This window comes from Petaurus breviceps, unplaced genomic scaffold, assembly GCF_028583685.1.
Source record: "Petaurus breviceps papuanus isolate PSGF00001 unplaced genomic scaffold, PetGlider_PUasm1.0 551, whole genome shotgun sequence".
Taxonomy (NCBI): domain Eukaryota; kingdom Metazoa; phylum Chordata; class Mammalia; order Diprotodontia; family Petauridae; genus Petaurus; species Petaurus breviceps.
In genome coordinates, this window is record NW_027186372.1 from 24,546,438 (window position 1) to 24,571,552 (window position 25,115).

The 25,115-nt window shown below is 37.6% G+C and overlaps 1 protein-coding gene across 5 annotated transcripts in view; it reads left to right on the forward strand.

Annotated features, from left to right (window-relative positions):
• The window catches only part of EBF1 (EBF transcription factor 1), a 461,328-nt gene extending 437,557 nt beyond the window's left edge, over positions 1–23,771 (forward strand). For all 5 annotated transcript variants that reach the window (XM_069102477.1, XM_069102478.1, XM_069102479.1 and 2 more), the window contains 5 exons: positions 3,615–3,680; positions 4,847–5,024; positions 5,647–5,826; positions 9,551–9,745; positions 20,592–23,771. In XM_069102477.1, the coding sequence (XP_068958578.1) occupies positions 3,615–3,680; positions 4,847–5,024; positions 5,647–5,826; positions 9,551–9,745; positions 20,592–20,623 (651 nt within the window). In that variant the 3' untranslated portion in view covers positions 20,624–23,771. The remainder of the gene's footprint in view (positions 1–3,614; positions 3,681–4,846; positions 5,025–5,646; positions 5,827–9,550; positions 9,746–20,591) is intronic.
• Positions 23,772–25,115: the final 1,344 nt, after the last annotated feature.

Below are 25,115 nucleotides of genomic sequence, written 5' to 3' on the forward strand. Positions count from 1 at the left end.
AGAGAGAGAGAGAGAGAGAGAGAGAGAGAGAGAGAGAGAGAGAGAGATTGAGAAGAGTAAGTGTTTTGGAGCAATCTTTACTTTCATGCTTTGAATTATATTAACAGAAAGACTTGGTTAATGTTTCTTTTAAAAGAAGAAAATATCTTGGAAAGTAAATGCCTACACAAATTAAATATTAGTGTTAGTCAAGTATTCTTTTCAGAAATATTGAAATTGCACATAAATATAGAAGAATTTTTTATATTCTTTCCTCTTAATGCCAAAAAATAAGAGTTTAGGAATAATTTCAGAGACAAAAGATTATATGAGACACCTAACTCTTCCCTTCTGGGAAATTTCTTTTCTAACATCGCAGGCTCAATCATTTTCCAATGTGAAATTACAGATATTCTCAAATTACCATATAAAACTACAAAAAAATTACACTCATGACCATAGTAGAGATAGCATACAGTATCAATTTGATTTTAAAAGGCATACATCTTTTTTATTACCTGTCATTTTTATAATACCTTTTACAAATTTAATCAATACATTTTAACATTCTATATACTTTAAGTGCAATATACAATAAATATTCAAGTTTCATCTTAAACATGCTTTAGCCTTTAAATTGTTAAAACTGCAGTGCCCTTTCAATCTACTTACATAATGTCATAAAATATACATTTCAAGGTAAATGAAGTCAGCTACTTCAATTTAGTCCCTCAAACTGGTAGTAAATGAGAGGTTAACACTATGGTGCCAAACCCATTATTGAGTAAATTTAGCACCTTGGACAGCTCTGTAAAATCTTTATTGCTTTCCTGACCTGCTCGTCATGTTCTGTCTGTGTGTTCAGTGGCTCTCAGCTCTGATTGAAAGGCAATATATTAGATCCCGAACACAAACACGCTCTGGGGCTAGTTCACTGGGAGCGTAATGACATGGAGGTGAGAGCAATTTTCTGGTCATCGCAATCCAAGCACCTTGCAAGGTCCATTGCACTAACTCATAGAAGGCTTAGGAGCTCCTCTCTCTTTTCTATAAGCTAGAAATAACTAATATCACCAGAATAACTTTGGTGAATCTGAGACCAATTTAGACTCTCCCTCAAATCCCAAAGTTAATATTTCAGTGAAGGATATCCTACCCATTTTAAAATATTATTTTAAGGTAGGGCTCTCAGCAAGACATATGTAGGCTCTCTCTGCTTAAGGCTGCTTGCTGGCTTCAGCTGATGCTCTGTTGATGACCTGGTTGTGTAATATGTATTGAATGAGAAATATGCTTTAAGCATCATGAACCAGCAAAAGCTCCTACTGTTAAGAACTTTAATAAAAAAAACTGGAAATTTTCATGTTCAATTGATAAAATGGAAGTGAAGAACTCAAATTTCTTAACAATTAATTTAATTTTTTTCTGGTTTCCATAACTTAAAAAAAAACACCTTTCAGCAATAAAACCATAACATTGGATAGCATCTTGTGCCCTGATAGTAGGGTGCATTTCCTACTGCCGTGTATCTCAGAGCTGTTAGGATGAACTTATCTATTCCCTAGTTGTGGATTCAATGTAGAGAACTTAAGAGAAGAGCCATTGTTTAAGTTACTAGCATGGATTCTATCATAAGAAGGAACCCTTTTCATAAGTTCAGGTTCTAACAGATATACTGTTGTTATTTAGTCAAACCAGAAGTACATTGCTTTTCCAAAGAGTAAAAGGAGAAAACAATGCAAACATTTATGAAAGGCTAAATAGCAGCAGAAATATTTATTTGAAAAAAATAGATGTCCAGAGAGCTAGAAAAGCCAGATATGAACAAATAAACTAAATTCATGCTGTTTTGTTTTAATCTTTCCTAGGAGTCAGATAAGGCAGTAGCATTTGGGAGAGCTCTGTGAAAGCATCACAGACCACACTTGATATGGGGATAGGGTTTAGTGCATCCATACCCATAGTGAATTATTAACCAGTGTGGTCAAATGCCACAACAACAACAAAAAAAAAAAAACAAAAAGGAAAAGCAAATTCTCTGGTAACCTGCCTTTAACATTAAAAAAATTATTTCAGGTGTATTGATTCAAAACCCATTGATTATATAATGCATTTGACTTCATGTGTGAAGAATAACTGAAATGTGTTTTGTGAAGTGGGCTAGAGCAGCTTAAGGCAAGCATAAATGTTTATTGAGAACTCCAAACCCCTCCATCTCATTTTTGAATTTAGGACATTATATATGTCATAAGTAGTTACTGCAGTATGACAACTATTTTATCTTATATTATAGAGAATTTAAAATTGGAAAAATGCTAATATGGATCTAAAAGCTTGTCATTTCAAGAGTTTTTCAAGGATTTTTGAAGAGCCTATGGTGACAGCGAAATGAATGCAATTATATCCCTATTTTCTGATCAGAGTCTACGATATATGACAACTGAGCATCGTGGTTCCTTTTCTGTGTAGAATATCTAGTGTGGAAAATATTTAAAGTTGCACTTTTAAAAAACTTTGCACAGCCTAAACCCAACACATCTTATTGTAAATTATTTTCAACATTCTTGCTGTGCATTTGTGATTCTTTGCAATGTATATACCTCTTGGTAAATTAATTTCTTTTTTATTTGTTCTTTATGCATTATATAAAGAGTGAATTGACTTGCAGAAGTTTATTGCAAAAAAAGTGTCCAAACGTTCAGAATATCTGGGCAGAGTGTGGATGGTACTAATCTCTTTGGATTATTAAACAAACAAACAAAAAACTCCAACACAACATTTTCTACCTTGTTGCCAGCATTTTTTTCCTTGTGATTTTAAAATTTAGTTTCTTATGCACTTAAAAGCAGACAGAAGATAATATTAAGCTAGATGTGTCGATGGAGTATGGGAAGTAAAACAAAACAAAACATTTTGGAGATTTCCATAAGGACAGTGGTAAAAGAATGACAAGATATTAGTGAAATTTTGATCATTATAAAAAAGGTAGGGCCAGCTTTGAAAACTGGCTTAAAGTGAACTTGAGGATTTGGGGGTAGGAAGAATTATGCTTTAAGACTGTTTAGAAAAGAGGAAGGATTGCATTCCTTTATCATGTGGATTTACTTCTGGGCACTCTTATATCATGGCTCTGACATACAAGAAAGATAAACAAAAGTAGTTTAATGCTACATGTTTCCAGTAGCTGAAGATTGATTGGAAATCTCTTGAAAATGACCTGTCTGATAAGGTCACAGTTCCTGGAATAAGCAATTAAGTGCAAAATAAACACATTTTAGGGATTCATAACATGCACTGAATGGCATCGATTGTGGTAATCTAGTAAATGACCTCAGAATTGTATTCTGCAATAAACGTATGAGTGCTTTAGCCTGCAGATGGCAGACAATTGACTGATGTATTTTATCTTGCAGCCCCAATGACGCTCACCTTTTGACTCGATTAAGTGTATATGTGAACAGGGATAAAGTCGTGATTTAACACCATTCTGGAGGTCCTTCCCAAAGCAGTTCTGTTAGAGGACTTCCCTGGAAATGAGTCTGGGGGAATGCAACTTTATGAAAAGATTAAAGCAAAGTCCCTTCACTATTATCTTTGCTTCACTCAAAGGAATATATCTGTTTTTCTATTGGCAGGAAGTAATACTCAAACGAGCTGCTGATCTGGTGGAGGCTCTCTATGGTATGCCCCACAATAACCAGGTAAGGATTCCTTGATTTTCCATTAAAGAGTCTGAGAATATAAATCTTAATGCACTATTGAGAAAGTGGGTGGGGAAAGAGCATGAACAAGTTTAGAGACTGTGTAGTTCATGTTACAGTACAGGATGATTCAATTCTTCTCTTTTTATAAATCTTTTATTGCCTCCCCTGATTATTTACCTCAGATTGAAAAGGACTTCCATGAAAAAGTAGAGAAGTATTTTAGATAAGTGAATGGAGTTATCTTAATGTGGTTTTATTTCACTCATGCTTCTAAGAAAAGTTGGGGACAGTGGGCAAATGGGCTGGTACTTTTGTCCTAAAAGGGATAATCATTCTTGTCCAGTGTCCTCTGCTTGTTTGGACCATCGTTGTTTAGTCTACAGAAGATCCAGCTCTTCCTGACTCTGGAAGGAAGCTAGTTTCTTCCTTGTGCCCTTTGAATGAGTGTCTAGCACTACCCCTCAGAGGGATGCAGTAGCTTGGCTGCTATTATTGCATGAAGTAGCACCAACAATATTGGGTTTGGTGTCGGAAAACCTGGGTGTGAACCGTTACTATTTCTTGACATTGTTGATATTTTTACAAGACTTTAAAGTTTTCATAGTATTTTATATTTATCATCTCACTTGAACCTCACAATAACTTCAGAAGGTAGGTTCTGCAGATATTATTCTGAATATATAGATTAAGAAACTCAGACTCAAAAAATGAGGTGACTTGGCTTTGGTTATATAAGCATCAGAAGTAGGACTTGAACCCAGGTCTTTTTTCCAAGTCTAAAATTCTATCTATTATACTTTACTGCCTCCTTAACACTCACAGTCAAGTACCAATAGGCTGTAACTTGTCTAAAATAGCTACCAAATAAATTGCATTTCAAAGGTTGACAAAATGTTTTTCATATGTTAACTCAATTGATCATTACAATCACCCTGTACTGCTATCACCCCTATTTTACACATGAGAAAATTGAGGCTGAGGAAGCTTAAGTGACTTGCCCAGGGGCACACAAGTATCTGAGGCAGGATTTGAATTCAGGTCTTCTAGACTCTGAGTCTAGCACTCTATGTGCTGTGTTTTCACAATGTGCTCGTTCCCAGCGTCAGTAAGATAAATGCTTCCATGCCAGGGGAAATAATTTGAACATTCATTTGATCTTTTAGGAAATCATACTGAAGAGGGCAGCTGATATTGCAGAGGCACTGTACAGCGTTCCTCGTAACCACAACCAGCTTCCTGCCCTTGCTAACACTTCTGTTCATGCCGGAATGATGGGAGTTAATTCATTCAGTGGACAACTGGCGGTGAATGTCTCAGAAGCTTCACAAGCTACCAATCAGGGTCAGGAATATCTACTACCCACATCCTGTCTCCTCTATGTCCTCTCCCCCTCCTCTTCTCTTCTTTCCTAATTATCCTTTCAAACAACAATTTCTCCATATGACATTCCCAGCTTTTGTTTGTGTTGTGTTATAACCTAGTTTTTTTGTTACCACTACTGGTGAGGACTCGAAACTGGCATGGAAGTGTGAATTTTCTATGTTTTTGACTGTCACATAAAAATATAGGTGACAGATAGCAAAGGAGGCCAGAATTAAAGTCCCAAGGGCCAAGGGACAGCATCAACTCCTGCCAATGGAAGAGAAACCTGTTAGCTTCAGGGTACAACCCTTAAACTGCAATTTATTTCTGTGGCAAACCCATAATTTATAGAACTTGTTTTTCTACTTCCTTCAGTCCTAAGTATTTATGATATCCCAAGGATGTATCTTTTTCTTGCTTCCCGTTTTAATCACACAGCTAGTGACAAAAAAAAACCATGTATATGATTGTCAGCCCTCTACCCACTGGGTTGAAGGCGAGAATTGGAAAGGGGGAATAAGAAGATCCTCCTTTTCTTATCTCACCCAAAGGTATCACCCACTTAAATCCTTCCCCTATTCTGGATTTTCTCTATTCCCAGGTTTCACTCGAAATTCAAGCAGCGTATCACCACATGGGTATGTGCCTAGCACCACCCCACAACAGACCAACTATAACTCTGTCACCACAAGTATGAATGGATATGGCAATGCCGGAATGTCTAACTTAGGTGGATCCCCAACCTTCCTCAATGGCTCAGCTGCCAACTCTCCCTATGCCAGTAAGTAGTGTTCTACATTTCTGCACATTTTCACTAAATGGAACCGGAAATTCACTCGGCTGCTCAATAGTTAGCTTCTCTTTTAGACCTCAGAAGCTCAGCCTGGGTACTACTCTGTGCTCCCAAGCTGATGGATACACAAGTAAAGTCATCCATGATGTAAACCCTTCTGTCAAGACTCTTTAACCAGCTAAAGCCAAGAACGTGCCTTCCCTCAGTTTTCACTCTGTCCCTGATTTTTGTTTAAACTTAGTTTCACTTGGGGAGATAAATAAGAATTAAATAAAAAGAAATGTGGATTATTTTCTTTACTACCTTGTCCAGATGAGAATGAAGTTCAACTTCAATGATTTTTAGATAAATAAATCACAGACGTATAATTCTTCAGATCTTTATATCATCTTTATCTTAGATAGAATTGCAGACCTTTAGTCCAGATCTCTCATTTTGCAGATGAAGAAACTGAAATCTAAGTAATTTTCTCAAAGTTGTGCAGTTATTGAGGAAGCTTATACTTGCCTCCAAGTACAGTACCCTAGGCCACAACTTTAAAAGCATGCATTTCTAAATAAAAGTACTATGTTTATACAATCTCAGGATCTTTGGGGAGATTTAAGAATACTATGGCAAGTTCATACTGCAAGGAGTATTGTTTTGATGTCAAAAATCTTGCTAAAATACCTTAGCTTTGAAGCTGTGTATAGAAGAAATGTGCATCTAACGCAGTCTATTTAGCAATAATGATTTGGGCATGTTTGAGATCATTTTCTTTTTCTTAAATTAAAAAGTGATATATACATACATATATGTGTGTGTGTGTGTGTGTGTGTGTACTAGGTTAATAATTTATCATAATTTGACAACCCCCAGTGGACACTTGAGCATGAATCCAATAGAGGAAGTTTCTTTTTCTTCTTTTTTTATTTTTTTAGATTTCAAGACAGAAAGAGAGAGAGTTAATTTGTTCTTCTATTGCCAAGGCACTTTTCTCTAGGGCTGAATTCTTGGATTCCTCATCTAGTGTAGTGAGGCTTTATGGGTGTAGAACGAGATACTTCCTGGGCATTGAAACTACCGAAGAAACCTATTCCTAGAACTATGTCTACCAAAGAGTTACTGTTCGAGGTCAGCCTTCACACCTCTTCCTTTTTATTTTGATCCATCAGAAGGTTGTCCCTGGTAGACCTATCATTTCACTAATACCTAATCCATTCAATCAGAAAATGTTTCAATCATGACCTGAAAATTAAAAGGTGGCATTCTTAATTAAATCAATAAACTAATTGCTGTATAGTAGCAATTCAATTTAGGCACTTTGATTGCTCAGCCTTCCTGAGTACTTGCAGACACCAAGTGACTTCAGCCTAAGATTGTATCTGTCAGACTGTGAAACTTTCAACATTTAATTTCCATTAATTGATTTCCTCAGTGTTCACAAATATAGTATCAGATTCTCAAATAGGCACTCAGATGGGACGATTTTATCTGCATAAATGCAAATAAAATAATAAAAGAAAGCCCAAATGATTTGAGATTTTTCCTCTATAACATTTAATTATTCATAAGCCACTCATGTTGAAAAATTCCAAATGGGATTTAAAAAAATAAATAAATAAGGCAAGACTTTCCACTAGTGAATGCTCTTTCTGGTGTGGTGTCTGATAACCAATAATATTGTAACAAATGGAACTGTTTGACTATATTTCACCCCTCCTTCCTTTAGATTCCCCACCTCTAAACACATATAATGATCACATTTGCCAAAGAGATTAATTGCCTTCTTCAGTGAAACAGCGGGACTTCAAATCTACGTATATTTAAAAATCAAACCTCCAGTACAGGAATTTTGCAATTTAAATGGGGATTATTATTGAGCGCATTTTCACATTTATAAATCCTTGGAGAGGTATAAAAATGCTACCCTCATTAAAAGAAAAATACAGTTTAGAAAATATATCTGTGAAAATTCTGGAGACAGCTCTGTTTCCCTGCTGCAGAAGTACCTGATACTCTCACATTTGGGCTTTGGAAATTGCCTAAAATCAATCAGGGTCTGCAAGTGAAGAGTTGAGGGACCAATTCTGCAAAGCCTCTGTCCCCTTTTCAACTGTATCATGAAGGTCGGGTGACATAAAGTGATCAATTCCTACTTCTGTAAACTTACCAAAGCCTTAGGCTCAGATATATATATTAGCCAAACAGCCCATGTAATGCCTCTGCATTATGGACCATCTATGGAAAAAGTGTTTTCTTTTGCAATTAGCAATGAGTAAGGGAACTTTTTCTGGGATTTGGCTCAGAGGCTTAAAATTTCAAATTGTGCAGCTAGAAGTCAAAGTGCTGGTGCCCATCGGTCCACTAGAGATGGAAGAGAGTGAACAGATGGCATATGGAGAAAAGATTGAAGATAGTCTCTCAGCAGGGAGAAAATCAAGTTGTGTGTGGGATGGCAGGACTCTCTGGAGAAGATGTGTTTATTGAAGTAAACAAGAGCTAAATCACTAGTGCCAAAAGATTAAAGACCAAGTCTAAAGGAGATCTTGGCTGGTGGAGAATATACATCTGTCTCAACTTTCTCAGGTCTCCTGGTCAGCTAATATTCTCTCCCCCTAGTACTGCCAAAGTTTTCCCATCATTAGTCATCATACTGATCCTGAGTACCAGACAGTACTTAAATATCATGGTATTATGTGTGTACACATGCACATGCCTTTCTGTGTATGTATGTACACACTTATAAGAAGGGCAGTGTGGTATAGTGGATAGAGAGCTGGCCTCAAAACCAGAAGTGCTTGGATTACAGTCCCATTTCTGACATCTACTGGCTGTGTGACCCAGGGCAAGTCAGTGAACATATCAGGGCTCTGGGCAACCAAGACTATATATAACAGTGGTGACAGGCTGCATTGGAAGAAGGAGTTTCCTCTTCTGGTTGGACATAGTTCCTTGTATCAATGAAAACTCAGATCTAGTCACTATTCTATTCATATGTATGTTTACACACACTTACATATGTGTATACATGTAAATATGTAATATATACACTCATGTCTATATGCATGTGTATGTGTATCTATATATAATACATAGCTATATACACATAAATATTATATATACACATAGTGATATTTCTTTTTTTTTTTTGCTTTTTTTTGGAGGGCAATTGGGGTTAAGTAACATGCCCAAGGTCACACGGCTAGGGTTTGTGTGTGTGTGTGTGTGTGTGTGTGTGTGTGTGTGTGTGTGTGTGTGTGTGTGTGCATGTTAAGTGTCTGAGGCCAGATCCAAACTCAGGTCCTCCTGACTCCAGGGCCGGCACTCTACTCGCTGTGCCACCCAGCTACCCCATGATATTTCTTACAAATCAACAAATACATTGAATATTTATTATATATAAGCACTCTACTAGTACTGTGAGGGATACAAAAAGCTTAATGAAATACCTACTTCTATATCTCCCACAGAATCTGGCAAATAAGCAGGTGTTCATGAAATATTTCTTAATTGTTAAGAAATCACAGTCCCTACTCTCAAAGAGTTGCCATCCACTTGGGAAAACTGGACCATGTATATAAAAAGTCAGATCAGGCAAAGAAGAAAAGGTGGCCATAGGTGGAGGTGAGGGGAGCATGGGAAGAATTCAGAACTGAATCATGACCATAACTAAAACTGCCCTGAGGACCTCAAAATTCCCAATAAAGGTATTTTTTCCCCATTTTTTCAGTCGTGCCATCAAGTCCGACCATGGCCTCCTCTACAAGCCTCCCCTCTAACTGTAGCAGTTCCTCTGGGATCTTCTCTTTCTCACCAGCCAACATGGTCTCAGCAGTGAAACAGAAGAGTGCTTTTGCTCCAGTTGTGAGACCACAGACTTCCCCACCTCCTACCTGCACCAGCACCAATGGGAACAGCCTGCAAGGTAAGTGGGCTCCATGGTGGGGCTGGCCCTACCCTCTTAACCTTAGAGGCACTGAGCTTACAGGCCCTGGACCCACCCTTTAATTGTTGCCAAAGTGACCCATCCCTTGTGTCTCCCTCTCTTCCCTCCTCCGTTCCTTTAAGCATTAACCACCTTTACTATGTCCTTACCCCATCCCTCTGGTACTGCCCAAATAGCAGCCTTATCTGGGTCTAACTCCACTAATGCTGCTAATGGAAGATGCCACTTGTAAGTTCAGATTCAAGTATTTTGTTCAAAAATTCTATTTCCTTTACTAATACCATCCTTTTTCTTTTCTCCTCTCTTATTCCCTGTTGTCGTCATTATCAGACCAGTCTTTTGTGGACTCTAGCAAGTACTCCACTGCAGGGTCTCTCCAGGGACTGGCCTTCTCCTGAAGTACGTCACTCAATCTTCCCTTCCTTTTGCCTTTATCACAATCTACATGTACAGAACCCTCCTCACTCGGGAGGGGACTGGAGCTAATGTGTTACTATTACAGACGAACAGAGGTCTCTTGGCTCTAGGTGTTCTTGGTTTATTACGAACACTGGTATTATCATGGTCAGGTTTAGACTCTGATTTTGGTTGGACTTGACTGTTTTCATAGAAAGCCCACCACTTGTGACAACCATCTGAGCCGCCCAAGTCTTTTCTGTTTCAAACCTGCCACAGAAAATTGAGGTGAAGCTTATGAAGGAAGTAAAGAGACTTCTAGGGGCCAATGTGTCCATTTCATTCTTTTCATTTGTCTCCCACTGCCTGCCTTTTAGTCTTCAGATCACTCAAAGAAAAACCTGCATACATTTTGAGATGACCCTTAAATTAGGATTCGAAGGTGGAACCAAGCTAACTACTTCTGCCCTGAGTCAGGTTCCCTGTGGGAAATTTTCCTGAAACTGCTTCTTCTTATGTACACTTGGGTTAGCAACCCTTGCCTTATCAGTGGTAGTAGAAAAAGTGTTTTGTAAACTTTAAAGTGCTATCAGGGGTGGGGAACCTGCAACCTTGAGGCCACATGTGGCCTCCTAGGTCCTCAAGTGTGGCTTTTTGATCGAGTCCAACTTGTACAGAATAAATCCTTTTATTAAGGGGATTTGTTCTGTGAAGTTTGGATTCAGTCAAAGGGCCACACTTGAAGACCTAGAGGGTCACATGTGGCCTCAAGGCTGTAAGTTCCCAACCTGTCAGCTAGATGATATAAATGTGCTTTTTGATTAATCAACAAGCCCTTATTAAGTACTTATGATGTTCTAGGCTTTAGTAAATCTGTGGTTCATTAATGTGATCAATTATTATTTAATGAGAATATATTAATCATAGAATAATTATATAATATGGCGATTTTACAATTAGAATAATTTATTCTCAACAGGAAGCTTTAGCTTGTTTTGTTGAAAAAAACAACAGGTGGGAGTGAGTGTAATTCTCAACTGGATTTTACTCCAGGAGTAATATCTACTCCCAAAGCTCTAACTTTTGCTACCTTTGTAGCAATGTTCCATATTCATCCAGTGTAGAGATTCTTCTTCTTTTTTTGCATGTCATGGAGCCCTTTGGCAGTCTTGGGATCAAAATGATTTTTTATTTTTTAATTTTTAAATGCATAAATTTTTTTAAATGCGTAAAATAAAATACATATGATTACAAAGGAAGCCATTTCTATTGAAATGTGTTTTTAAATATATATACACATATACATGCATATATACATGTGTATGTATATGTACATGTATGTATAGATATACACACATATATGCATAAATTTATTGTTGATCTATTGCTTTACAGTTTACAAAATGCTTTTATCACAACCCTGTGAAGCAGTAGTACATACAAGCATTATTATCTCCATCCTGTAGATGAAGAAACAGTGGCTCAAAGAAAGTCAATGACTTGACCAGTGTTCTGTGTTTAGTCAGTTTGGGGAGAAGTTCATCTCTTTTAGTTCTTTCCCTATTACCCTATACTGCCTTTTGCCCACTGTCATGTTGAAGTCATCCCTGACTACCATTCATTGCTCAAGCCACTATGCTGGTCAAGGTCCTTCCTGATTCATTTCAGTTAGTCAATTTTCTTAAAGGGGTGGAAAAAAAAACTGACTCTGAAGTGATGTTTTAGACAGTATTATTCATGATATAAAATGCATACATCCACAGAGGAGAATGAATCCATTCATAAAAGCCTGACTCTCTGTTTTAACTGATCGCTAAAAATAACTCAACATTGTACTTAGTGTACTTTCAAACTAGCAGACCAGGGGAGTATAATCCTTAAACTAAAGTCAGTTGTAAGGAGTTTGAATAATAATATAATATATGGAAAGCAGAAATCTACCACGGGAAGTGGAAATCTACCATTCTTGAGCTATCAATCACAGGCCTTGTTAAAAACTGATCTGACGTCAGAAACAAAATATAACAAGACTTTTAATTGACAGCTAAGTGGTGGTGCATGGAGGGAAAGTAAAACATAACGCTACCTTTCAGAACTAAGAAGTCCAAGTTGCTGTAGTCTTTGTTGGCCATGGTTCCAACTAGGCCTGGATTCACGTGGGAGTGGGGGGACGGTGAATCAGTTTTTGGGCCAGAGCACCAAGCCCAAGGGACAGCAAGAAAAGTGATTACAAGTTTTAAAAAATTGGGCTAGACTTTAACATTAGAACTGAATGGATCCCTGGAATTCATAACTAAGATTATTGTTGAGAAAATCTTAGTGAAATGACTAAAGAAAAGGCTTACACAGACAGGCTGACCCCATGACCAACCCAGTTTTGACGGGTCCAGAAAACATCTTGACCTTTTCTTCTACTTTTTATTTAATTATTTAAAAAATAACAATAATAGACAATGGCTGTGCTATTTGCAAATCACAGAATCTCTAAATTAGAAGGGACCTTTCAGAGTGCATCTATCCCAACCTTTTCTAGAACTTTCCAAACCAGAAATCATTCAGATTTTGTATGAGGGAACTCATTAATTTCTTACATCAGTCCATTACACTTAGGCTTAATTATTAGAAAGATTTTTTTTCTTCTTTTATTTCAAGCCAGAAAAATGCTTTTGTGTTTCTGTCCATTTCTCATAGTTCTATAAACAAGTTCAAGCAAACAAGTCTAATCCCTTTTTCTTTTTTTTTGTTTTATTATTAGCTTTTTTTTTTGGAGGGAAATTGGGGTTAAGTGACTTGCCCAAGGTCACACGGCTAGTTTTTGTGTTAAGTGTCTGAGGCCAGATTTGAACTCAGGTCCTCCTGACTCCAGGGCCAGTGCTCTATTCACCGTGCCACCTAGCCGCCCCATCTAATTCCTTTTTCATATGATAGCCCTTCAGATATTGGAAAACAGTTCTCATGCTCCCACCCCCCACCAAGTTTTCTAAAGGTTAAAGATTCCTAGGTCCTTCAGCAGATCTCAATATGTTCTGATTTTGTGACCCTTTACCATGCTGGGTTCATAGTCATTTAAATTCTTTCCAATTTATCAATATCATTCCTCTAGTCTGACCCATGCATCTCAACTGAATATTCCATACATGACTCATCCTGGACCCCAACTCTCTCAATGCAGCCTATGATTGCAATAGTGTCTTTTGCTGTCAAATCAATAATCTTTTTTTTTTAATATTTGCTTTTTTGGAAGGGGGAAGGCAGGAAAATTGGGGTTAAGTGACTTGCACAAGGTCACACAGCTAGTAAATAAGTGTCTGAGGCCGGATTTGAACTCAGGTCCTCTTGACTCCAGGGCTGCTGCTCTATTCACTGTACCACCTAGCCACTCCCCCCAATCAGAAATCTTGAGCCTTCAGTCCACCAACCCCCCAGATATTTTTTTTTTCAGGTGAACCATTATCTAGGCATATCTCTGGGTGATTTTTTTAACTTGAATTCAAGAATTTATATTTATTAACATTAAACATCGTATTGGATCTTACTCAATGTATCAGTTTTCAAGAATGTTTTACATCCTGATTCCATCCTCTAGCATGTGAGCTATTCCTACTAGCTTTGGGTCTTCTTCAAATTTAATAAGCATACTCCCTCTAGGCTTTCATTTAGGTCACTGATTAAAATGTTAAACAGAACAGGGAAAAGCACAGATCACTACTACATTCCACTAGAGACATCTTTCCTTGTTGACCACTCTTTGGGTCTGGCCAACCAGTTCCAATTTTACCTAACTGTATTATTTCTAACCAACCTCTCTTCATTCTGACCTTAAGAATAGCACAAACAACTTTTTCAAATGCCTTACTAAAATCTCAGTAAATCATATTTATAGCATATCTAACAGTCTAGTAAACTATCATTCATGTTTACTATATTGGTCTGAATAGAGAGCACATTTCATACCAAATCTGACTTGTATAAAATGTGAATATATTGCCTTTTAGGTTAAATTGGTTTTGTTTTCATTTTATTCCAACTTATATTCTTTTCTGAAATGCATTTCTTTTTTTTAGAGGTTTGACCTATAGTAAAGAAGTTCTTTTTTCAAACCAATGTGGTCCTTAACCTCCCTAAATCACTTTGTGAGTTTAATCCCAGTTACTGTGTATTCTTCAAAATCCTATAGTGGCATTTCTTTAAAAAAATTCTAACTTTTCATAAATTGATACTCTCTTCTTCAGTCTAAATTACTGTAGTTTTTATTCTCCTTCAAAAAAATTTCCCTTCTTTAGGATATTTTAGTCTTGTCTCTTAACATCAGAGAAGGAAAAGATGCCCAGGGATCTTATTACCAATGGTATTCACTTAGACGATGTCCTTCCTAAATCTTGACTATAAGCTTCCTTGGGTGGTCTGCCTTCTCAGGTGAAAGAGCTGGAAGCAACATTCTCATGACTTGTAATTCCATTTTTCCATGGGATTTTGTCTTCTTCCTCCTTGGCTGAAGATACTGGTTTTGTGACCAATCACAAGGCACAATGTGGCTTGTAGACAATGAATTTAGTGTTCTCCTGGGATCCTAAGCCCTGTTCTAGTGACAGATCAGAAAAAAATCTTTCCATAGTGTGATCTTCATCACATCAACAAAAATAGCACATATATAATTTGAAAAAAATAGGGTGATTCAAAGCAAACTTCATGAATGTCAGTCCTCTCCATTTTCCATTTTGTTACCTCACAAAGTCCCAACCCTAACTCTTAATCCACAGAAAGTTGTGCAAACAAGTAGCAAGTTTTATGGCTTTTTAATTTTTTTCTTGATTCTTATATATATGGTGGTGTCTGGGAAGAAAACATTCTGTCATTTCCCCAGTTCCCACTAATCTGCAAATCTTTCTACTTTGACACGGTTCTTAATAAATGACCACAACAATCATTAAGTTAAATTGTAGTGGATTTCAAACTAAATTGCTAATGCCACTACCATCCTTCTACAATATCTGTCCCTTTCTCTCCATTCATGTGTACGTCATCCTAGGTCAGGGCCATATCACCTATTATCTAGACTCTTGCAGTGATCAACCTTCTTCTTTTTCTTTCCCCTCTTCAATCCATTTTCCAAACAACTGCCAAAATAATCATCCTAATGATAAACTCTGACAATGCCGTACTTGTGTTTAAGAATATTACATAGCAACTTATTGTCTCTAAGATAAGGATGGGGAACCTGTGACCTCGAGGCCACAAGTGGCCTTCTAGGTCCTTAGTACATCCACATTTTACAGAACAAATCCTTTTATTAAGGGGATTTGTTCTGTGAAGTTTGGATTCAGTCGAAGGGCTATACTTGTGGACCTAGAGGGCCACGTATGGCCTTGAGGCCATAGGTTCCCCACCACTGGGCCAGGATAGAATACAAATGTTTCTAGTCGGTAGTTAAAGCACTTGGAAATCTGACACCAGCCTTACTTTGAATGAATGAAGCATTTATTAAATACTTACTCTCCCCTAAGCAGTATGTTAAAGCCACATACAAAAGACAGTTTCTGCCTCTAGGAGCTCATGCTCTTAATAAAGGGAAACAATGTACATAGCAGAATGGTTGTCTGGGAGGAACATTTTGATTTAGCAACCACAGATATGGTGAGTAGAGTCATTTGGAAGTCTACCGATGTGTCCTTTCTAATAGCAATGACTATGAAATCTATTGTTATCAAAGGAAGAAGTAGAAAGGGGGAGGGCATGAAAAACTGCAAGGCAAATGATGGCTGTGACAGAGGGTGAAGCCTGACTGGAGGTGCCTGAATAGGATGGGGACATATGAGTTTGGGCTCTTAAACTCACCAGTTGGGACAGGAATGGTGGGGAGGTGACTGGGTAATTCCAAAGCTAAATGGAGTAAGTGCCCTATGGAATGGTTTTTGGAGATACAGTGGTCCAGAGAGTTATAATATTTGTAGTAAAGCCAGCAGGGCAGATGGCAAGAAGATGGCCAAGGTGGAATGCAAAATAGGGTAGGACTCACAAGCACTGGAAGCTCATGCATTCACCAAATTTACCCCCTCTTCATTTCTCCTGAACTACTTGCTGTTCTCTGGATTTGGCCCTCCACCTCTTTGCCCATATATCTTTGCACAGTATCTCCTTCATTGCCTCTCACCTCTTTATCCTGGAATAGAGGACGTCCTTCTAAATTCAGCCTAGGTTCTATCACCTTTTCTGATTCCCTTGTTATGAGGACTCACTTTTCTCAAATTGTCTCACATTTACTTGTCTGTTTGCACATTGTATCTCCCAATACCATATAAGTCCTTTTAAAAAGTACATTACAACTTTTTAAGTACAATGTTGTTTGAGTATACATTCAGTTTTAATAAATTTTGCTTGACGTTTTGTTACTATTGCTAGCATGGAAAATGTTTACCTCATTATCCATTAGGTTTTAATACAATTATTTTTCAAGGACTGGCTGACTGACAACATATATATAAAGAATGTGATTCTTTTATTTTTAAATATGTAAGTTCTTGAAGGCAAAACCTTTTTTTATTTTTGTCTTTGTATTTCTAGGGCCTGCCATGGTGCTGCACATGGAGTCAGCGCTCGATAATATGGGCTTGTTAATCGAATTAAATTCCTCCTAGAGAAAGTACCCACATATAGGGAGATAATAGGATCAGTTCTAGATTAGGAAGGGATCAAGAGTATCCAGTCCAAGCTTTCATTTTTTAGATGAGAAAAATGAGACCCAGAGATATTGAGACTTGCTTCTCTATTCCAAGATAAAGAGGTGAGAGAGGCATGGAGGAGATCCTGTGTAGAGATTTATGGACAAAGGAGGTGGAAGGCCAAATCCAAAGAATAGCAAGTAGTTTAGGAGAAATGAAGAGGGGATAAATTTGATGTATGCATGAGCTTCAAGGGCTTGTGACTCCTGCCCTATTTCACATTCCACCCAGGCCATCTTCTTGCCATCTGCAATGCTGGCTTTGCTACAAATATTACAACTTTCTGGACCACTGTATCTCCAAAGACCATTCCATAGGGGACTCAATCCATTAAGCTTTGGTCACATGATAAGTACAGTCAGTATTTGAACTTTGTCCCTCTGACTCCAATCCAACATGCCTTCCATTGTTACATTTTTGAGATGATAGCACCACTGGATTTTGTGTCCTCATGTAAGCCTTATGTCCTGAGTGGTCACCAATAAATGAAAGTGATGGCAACAATATCAAATGTTTTAATTATGTACATCTAACCCCATCACAGACAGTATTAAATTGTAGTGCTGTGGCAGACAAAAGAATATATGATTGCAAATATATCCATGGAGCCTTGCTATTTTGCAGATATATTACCTTTGGTTGCCTTTTTGTCCTTTGGTAGAAAAATGAAAACACTTTAAAATGGGATCCAAGGCAGATTAACTTGATACCCAATTCCACTTTATATCGACAAGTTTCAATTAACTTCATTTTCTATACTGTGTAGACAAAATTCAAATGGAGTTTTGTCTAATAAAATGAGGGAGTTGGATTAGATAATTGCTAACATCCCTGGAGACCCTGATTTTGTTAGCAGAGATATTTAAAACATATAGTTCAGTCCCCAAAACCTACTTTGGGGCTTGGAATACATGGTTATCTAAACATGATCTCTCTCTGTCTCTTTGGCCTAAATTATGTGTTTTGGCTATTTCTATTACTTCTATTCCATTAGTTAGATATTTGTCAAATCCCTGCTTGTTCTGCACTGGGTTGATGGAGTCAGAGTAAGCCATGTAGATACATGTATGTAGACCTGGGACCTCATATTAATATAAACCTTTCTAGAGTAGATTTTCAGTGTTAAAAATACCCAAGACATCCAAGATGTTGGCCGTCAATCTAACCTTAGACTAGCTTCACATGAGAAGTAACTTTAAGGTGCCTGGACCCATTTCAATAGTGAGGATAGGGAACAAATTTCAAAAATACCATGTAGTGTACATACGATGGGATAAGGGTCTTCTGAACAAAGTACATGGCATGGTTAGATGTGACATTAGAAACTTCCATTTATTTTGGGAATTGCGATTCTTTTCACCAGGCTTTATAACAGTTGAATTCTCAGATTCAATCAAATCTAAGACCCTCTTGAATCTTGGGGGGTCTGGGTTTCAAACTGGACTCAAACCTTTGGGGGTTTAAGTTGGTCTGCTCTTGGCAAGAGACCACTTCCTGTTTCTAAGAAAAAAGGCTTAGGAAGGCTTATGAAAAAGACTCCAGGAGTTGTTGGATTGCAAACAGTTCTTGCAAAACAACATTTGGATGATTTACGTGTAAATGAATCAGAAACATGTGGATTCAATTTCCCTGAAAATACAGATGGGTTTAAAAATTAACGGAAAAAGTGTTTGACAAAATACATTTTTTTTTTTACTTTAAAATGTCTTGGGGGTGGGGAAGGAAAGCTTGAGAGCCTGAACCTGACTGAACTACACTCAGCCCCAATTTTACTTGAGCTGTTTAAAAAAAAATTCAGTGATATCACATTTTGGCCAAGAGGGCTAGGAGATGGAGAGGGTAACTTTCTGGGAACAATCCTTTCTTTAAATGTAGGAGTCTCAAAGAAAATTGAAATAGCGACTCTTTTTTCTTTTTTTGGTTGTCCTCTAGCCCTCTGTCCCAGAAATCCCTTCACTGTGCCTCCTTTCATGGGGTCAACTGTGTCAACAACTGCCCATCATTTCTGATCAACTGTAATCTTCCCCATCATAACTTACTTAGAAATGGCTAATTTAATTCAATTCTAAGGGGAAAATGTTTTAAGTATATGCTATATTTCTTTTTTTTTTTTTAAAGCAATTGGGGTTAAGTAACTTGCTCAAGGTTACATGGCCAGTTATTTTGTGTGGGTGTTAAGTATCTGAGGCTGGAACCGAACCTGGGTCTCCCGAATCCGGGCCAGTGCTCTTACTCACTGTGCCACCTGGATGCCCCACTATATTTCTTTCTGAAAGTGTTGCATAGTGGATAGTTGCAAGCTGGCCTTGGAGTAAAGAAGATCTGGGTTCAAGTTCTTCCTATAATATATTTCTACTGACTCTGTGACCCTGGGAAAATCACTTAACTTCACAGTGTGCTAGGCCCTTCTCTACACTTGTCTTCAGAGAAGGTACCTACCTCTGCTGGTCAAAGATGTTGCCTGTTCTCAGAATTCCCTAGGTAAGGAAACTAGTCCTCATCCCCAGATTTCTTTTAAACACAAGATCCATGTGCTTGTGATTATTTACTTGGTTGCAATCAGCTCTTCCTCCCCCTAGTCCCGTCCCAGTAATAACTCCTTACATTTGTATAGTGCTTTACAGATTTTCCAAGTTCTTTCACATGCATGATCTCATATGGCCATTACAGAACCCTGAGAAATAGGTAGCACTGTAGTATCCCCATTTGACAGGTAAGGAAACAGGGATCCAGACAAGTTGACCAAGCTTACCAAGAATGTTTGGTGGCTCAGCCTAAGACCCCTGTCTTTCTATCTTCCAGAATCTTCTCTTAAATCTTTGGACTGTCCAGTTAGTCTTTATAGGATCATAGCACTAAAGAGATCATTCAATCCAAAATACCATTTTATAGATGAGAAAACTGAAGTCCAGAGAAATTAGGTAACATACGAAAGGTCACATTAGCTGAGACTAAGACTCAGGCCTCTTGACTCCTACTTCATGGAGTCTTCCAGTAACCTTCTAGGCTTTGCCTTCTCTCCTCTTGATTCGATGTTTTCTAGGAGTCAAGCTAGGCTCCAGACACTCAGTTTGAACCACTGCCTCAATGTGGAAGACATCATCTTTTTTGGGAGGCCCATAACACTGACCTTTTCCTCCTCTCCTTTTCTTTCCTTCACAGACAGAAAATTTTTTTTATCCACAATGTATAATACAGACTGAAGCTAGGGATCTCTCTCTCTCTTCCCAGACATGGGCACAGAAATGAACTAACCAAAGAATTGTTTACAGCCAGATACCCCTAGTGTTTGTGTCTGCAGAATGCAAAACACCCTAGCTTTCTGTGTAAACTGCTGGCAGATGGGATTATGTTCGGCCATCCTCCTGGGGGCGGGAGGAGGAGAGAGAAAAGAGTTACTAACTTAATGAAAATTCTCTCTATATTTTGCAGAGTTTTAGGTCTCAGCTTTCCCAGTGGCATTCAAACTATGTAACTTTCCAGCTATGTTTTAAAATTGAAATCAGATTTGGAGAAGTGTTTAGTTATTTTGTTACACACACATATATAAAATATATGTGTTGATAAAAAAAATACAATCCCTGTTTTATAACAAAATCAAATTACAGAACAGATGAGCACACTCAATCCCATATTGTGTTTTTCTCCTCCCAGTGAGAAATCTGCATTCAACAACATTGACTCCTTTTTCCCCCCTTTTCTTTCAACAGCTATATCTGGCATGATAGTCCCTCCCATGTGAAAGAATTGCCTTGAAGAATTTTATTAATGAAGAGGTTGGATCCTGCTACAGAGAGAAATCTGATACAAGTCCCAGAGTGGAACTTTTAACTCAGGCCTTTTTAAGAGGAATCACAATAACTGCAGATTTTTAAACAAACAAAATCACCGACCTTGCAAATACTGAAATTGGAAGGAATCTGCAAGTGCAGGGTGTTGGTTAAAGTTGTACATCCCAAGTATTTGGGAGATATATTTATTCTGTGTTGATAAAAAAAATCCACTTTTTTTTTTTTAAAGCTTAACTCAACAATCATTTGTCTTTTATAAACCGTAAAGCTATATATGAGGGACACTATAAATAAGACTCCATGTTTTAATTTATGATGTTTTTAAAGCTGTGTAAAGGGAGAATGAAGCAGTGACATTTACAAAAAAAAGTTAAAAAAAATAAAAAGCTTGTATGGGACAGAATAGGAATGCCAGTTAGAGTTTTCTAGAAGACTAAGGGTCGGCTCTTACGCCTTAAATGCATATCAAGTGGTAGTTTGCTCATACAGTGCATTTTCAGTATCTAACTTAACCTGTCACCCCATAGGAGTACAAGCTTATTGATCTCTTTTTTGTATCATTGTCTTAAGTAATCATGTAAATAAATGCAACCTGGAAAGTTAAGCGACTTAAATGATCACATCTTTCTCTTCCACTCCAAAAATTCAGTGCCTCTAGATAGATTGCTGAAACTGCATATTGAAACCTGCTGCCATTCTCTTTTGCTAATATATCAGAGTCTTCTGAAGTCAGTGGCCTCCAGAGAGTTTGGTGTAATAGTCTGTATTCATGTAAAAATCTCCTTTGAGAATTCATGGAACAGGGTCCAGGCATAAGACTCTAGACAACACGTTCCTGTGTTTTCAAGCCAAAATCTGCCCTCTACCCCTCCATTTAAAAGGGAAAAAAAAAAAGTATAGCAATTGACTCTTCTCATAGGCCGACTTCGCATCATTGCAAGGAACTGACAAAAGGTGCAATGCAGGAATTTCACCCATGTCCCACTCAGATAGCTCCTGTATTAGTCGACCCTTACTGTTTGTAACATAATAGATTAAGCAACAGGTTAAGTGCTTTGGAATAAATAGTAAACGGAAAAGTGAAACTGGGAGGGGGGCGGGAGGGGGAACGATCAAAGGCTGAAACCTCCAAACCATAGCTTTTTGTTCTACAGGAATTTTGCTATCATTATCTGGGAAGTGTTCTTAAAAATTAAGAGTCAAAGATGCAGCAAAGTTCTGAGGATGCATTTACCTGATATTTTTCTTTGCTGTTGTGTTTTTGTATGTAGTTATAAATACTGTAGATTTTTTGTGATTTTTTGCCAAAGTTGTTGTTCTATTTATACATTTTAATGTCTTAAGACAGTTTTTCAATATCACAAAAGATTTTACTGCATATTTTGCAAAGAGAGCTCACTACCTTTAGCTTGCACATACTTGCAAAATTAATTAAAAAAAGCTTTTTTTTTGTTTTAAAGGGGATTTTGTAAAATATCCATATAAATAATGTATTTATCTTTGGAATTTGTACATTGCTTTTTCCCTTTTCCCTCCCTGCCCCTCTGTTTATTTTATTGTGTATGTTTGCTATGTGAAAAGTGCTGATTTGTTTGGTCACCTACAGTTGTATTAGCTGTTTCAATGTGATTTTTGAACACTTCATTTATAGTTATTTTTAGTATTGTTTTAAACCCTGCTTCCATTTTTTTATTTCAACCCAAAAGCCATTGTCTATTTTTGTATTATTTGTAAGTTAAGAAGTTTTTTCCAATATATGGCAAAAAAGTAGCATATTATTCTTGTAGCATTTAGTTCTGTAGATTTAAGAAAATGTATCCTTTGCTTTGGAAGCTTACAAAAAAAAAAACCTAATGCTGTTTTACTCTATTAATATGCATGGAATCTCTCCCCTTTGGAGTGACGCATTTTGTGCATTAAATTTGGGGAGAAACTTCATAGAAATCAATGAAAATACTTTCTTTCTTATGTCTGCTTGTATATTTCCTCTGTCTTTCACATAAATATAAACCAGCAGATTGGATGCCTTAACAATGCAAATCATATTCATTTCACTTGTACATTGTACTGTGCACCAGAACTGTCAATCATCACTAACATTCTAAGAAAAAAAAAAGAATTGAAAAGCACAAAAGAACTGTTTTGTTACCTTAAGACAATGTAACTTTTTACAAGAAATCATTTACAACAATGCTGCAACTGTGCATGCCCCCTGTATGGATTTTGCAATGGTTTCCACTAGACTGTCAGAGTGCGATTTTTATGGGGTTCGGGGGAGGGGAGGGAATCCAGGGTGGGGAAGGAGGGGAAGAAGGCAGTTTTTTTTTTTTTTCCCATGGTGAGAAAGAAAAATAAAATTTTTAAAAAGAACTGGAAAATGTAAGCGACATTGACGCTTAGCTTCTCGGTACTCAGAAAGGTTGTCCTCATTCACTTGGTAAGCGCTGGCCTGGAGATGTACATGATTTAAAGCCATATTTTGTCTGGTGAGCCCCTGAGCTGTTTGTGAACCCTCACTCAGCCTAGGGGGGGAGCCCCCTTCGGACAGCAACGACAGACTGCGCCCATCTGTCAGCCATGTGCAGTATGCTTAGACCTTTTCTTCAAAATCCAAAGAGCCTGTAAGATGTGTACACTTGGTGTTTTGTTGCCGCTATTTATAGGGATTGGATGATGGGAAGTTCAGGCCCTTTGCCCTGCTTCCCACCACACAAAACTCCTTTTACAAGGTAAAAGATTCCCCTTAAATACAGAATATGGCTTTAAGTGGAAAATAAAGAAAAGACAATTCTAATTTCAGTTTGGAAAAAAGAAAAAAAAAGGAATAATGCAGCTTCTCAATGACTGGATTGCGTAACAGATACCCCGGCCTCACAGTTGTACTAGGATGCAGGTTAATTAAAACAAGTCATCTCTAAATCTACTAACCTTTCACCTTCTTATCAAAACTTTTTTGAATAGACACACACTGTACAGTTCTATTGTTAGAGAAACTAACTACTGTAGAGATTGTTATAATTTTTTTGCAGAAATTCAAGCTGTAAAAACTTTTCAACTTTCACGATATTTAATTAAAGTTACTTCCTGTCTGTGATGACAGCTCCGGGTTGTGTGTTTATTTCTATTTCAGATGCTCCTAAGGGCAGCATTACTCCAGAGGTCCATGTTCCAGGTTATTCAGACTGTCTTTGACGTGTTAAGAAGGAAGAAATAGATGAATCTCACAATTAGGGCAGCTTGAGACACTCTTTGTCTTTGTTTGATGTTCTTTTGGGCTGTTGCTAATTTGGGATGCAAATTGGTATGCAAAGTGTACTGCTGCCCTCTTCTGGCAACAGCCAGACCTGCATGTGTCCATGATGACCCACAAAGAAGATAGCCCTACTGCATCCATGAGTCAATGTGGAGGGAGGCCCCTGTTCATGACTGATTTATAATTTGGGGACTGACCATTTTGGAGCGCTATTGCATCATGGTATTCACATACACTTGCTAATTAACTCCATGGAAACTTCTAACCAGTGGATTACATTCCATTGCTCTTTGAAGAAATATTAGACTTCCAATCCTTGTGCCATCTTTTTTTGGGTATGTGCACAGTAGACTTTCCCTGCTCAATGCAACAAAATTTACTTGTAGTCATGGTAGTAGGTTGAGAAGAAGATGGATTATTGATATAAATTTTCATTTCCCCTAATTTCCATTTCTGCTAAATGAGGCCTTGAGCCGATGAGTTAATTTGTTCCCAAGAATAAACATATCCTTATAAGACCAGGCTAATTTCTTAGGTGTTTCTTAACTGGATGTTTATTTACTAACATGTACATATTAGAACCAATATCTGAACTTCTCACTGCAAAACTGATACTAATTTAATGTATCCTTCAGTGTCTACTACTAGTATTACTATGATAAGGACACTATGAGTACTCAGTGAGATAATTTCCCTAGAGTTAGTCAAGTCAACAAGCCCTGATTAAGTGCCTATTATGTGCTTGTTTTCTGGTTGAGGATACAAAGAAAGCCTTCAAGGAGCTCACAATCTAATGGACAGACCCATTAAGGACAAAAAACATAGATAAGAGGATTAATTGGAGATCTCTGGGAAGGAACTATCATTAAAGAATAATTGCAACTGTGGTAAGATTTACACCCCATTTATGGTCTTCACTGCTAAGAATCTTACATTTACAATGGCCAAGCCTTGGTATAAGTAACCTTGAGAGGTTACTTAATTTACCTCCTTGCTTTCAAAGATGACAATATCTAAACAATCCTCATTAAATATAGCTCATCTTCCCTCCTCTCCTGCTCAATGCCCTCCTTCTCCCCTTCTGTAAAAGGGCAGCTCAGTGAAAAGAGTGCTGGCCTGGAATCAGGAAATCCTGAATTCCATTCTGACCTCAGATACTGATTAGCTGTGTGACCCTTTAATCTTGCTTG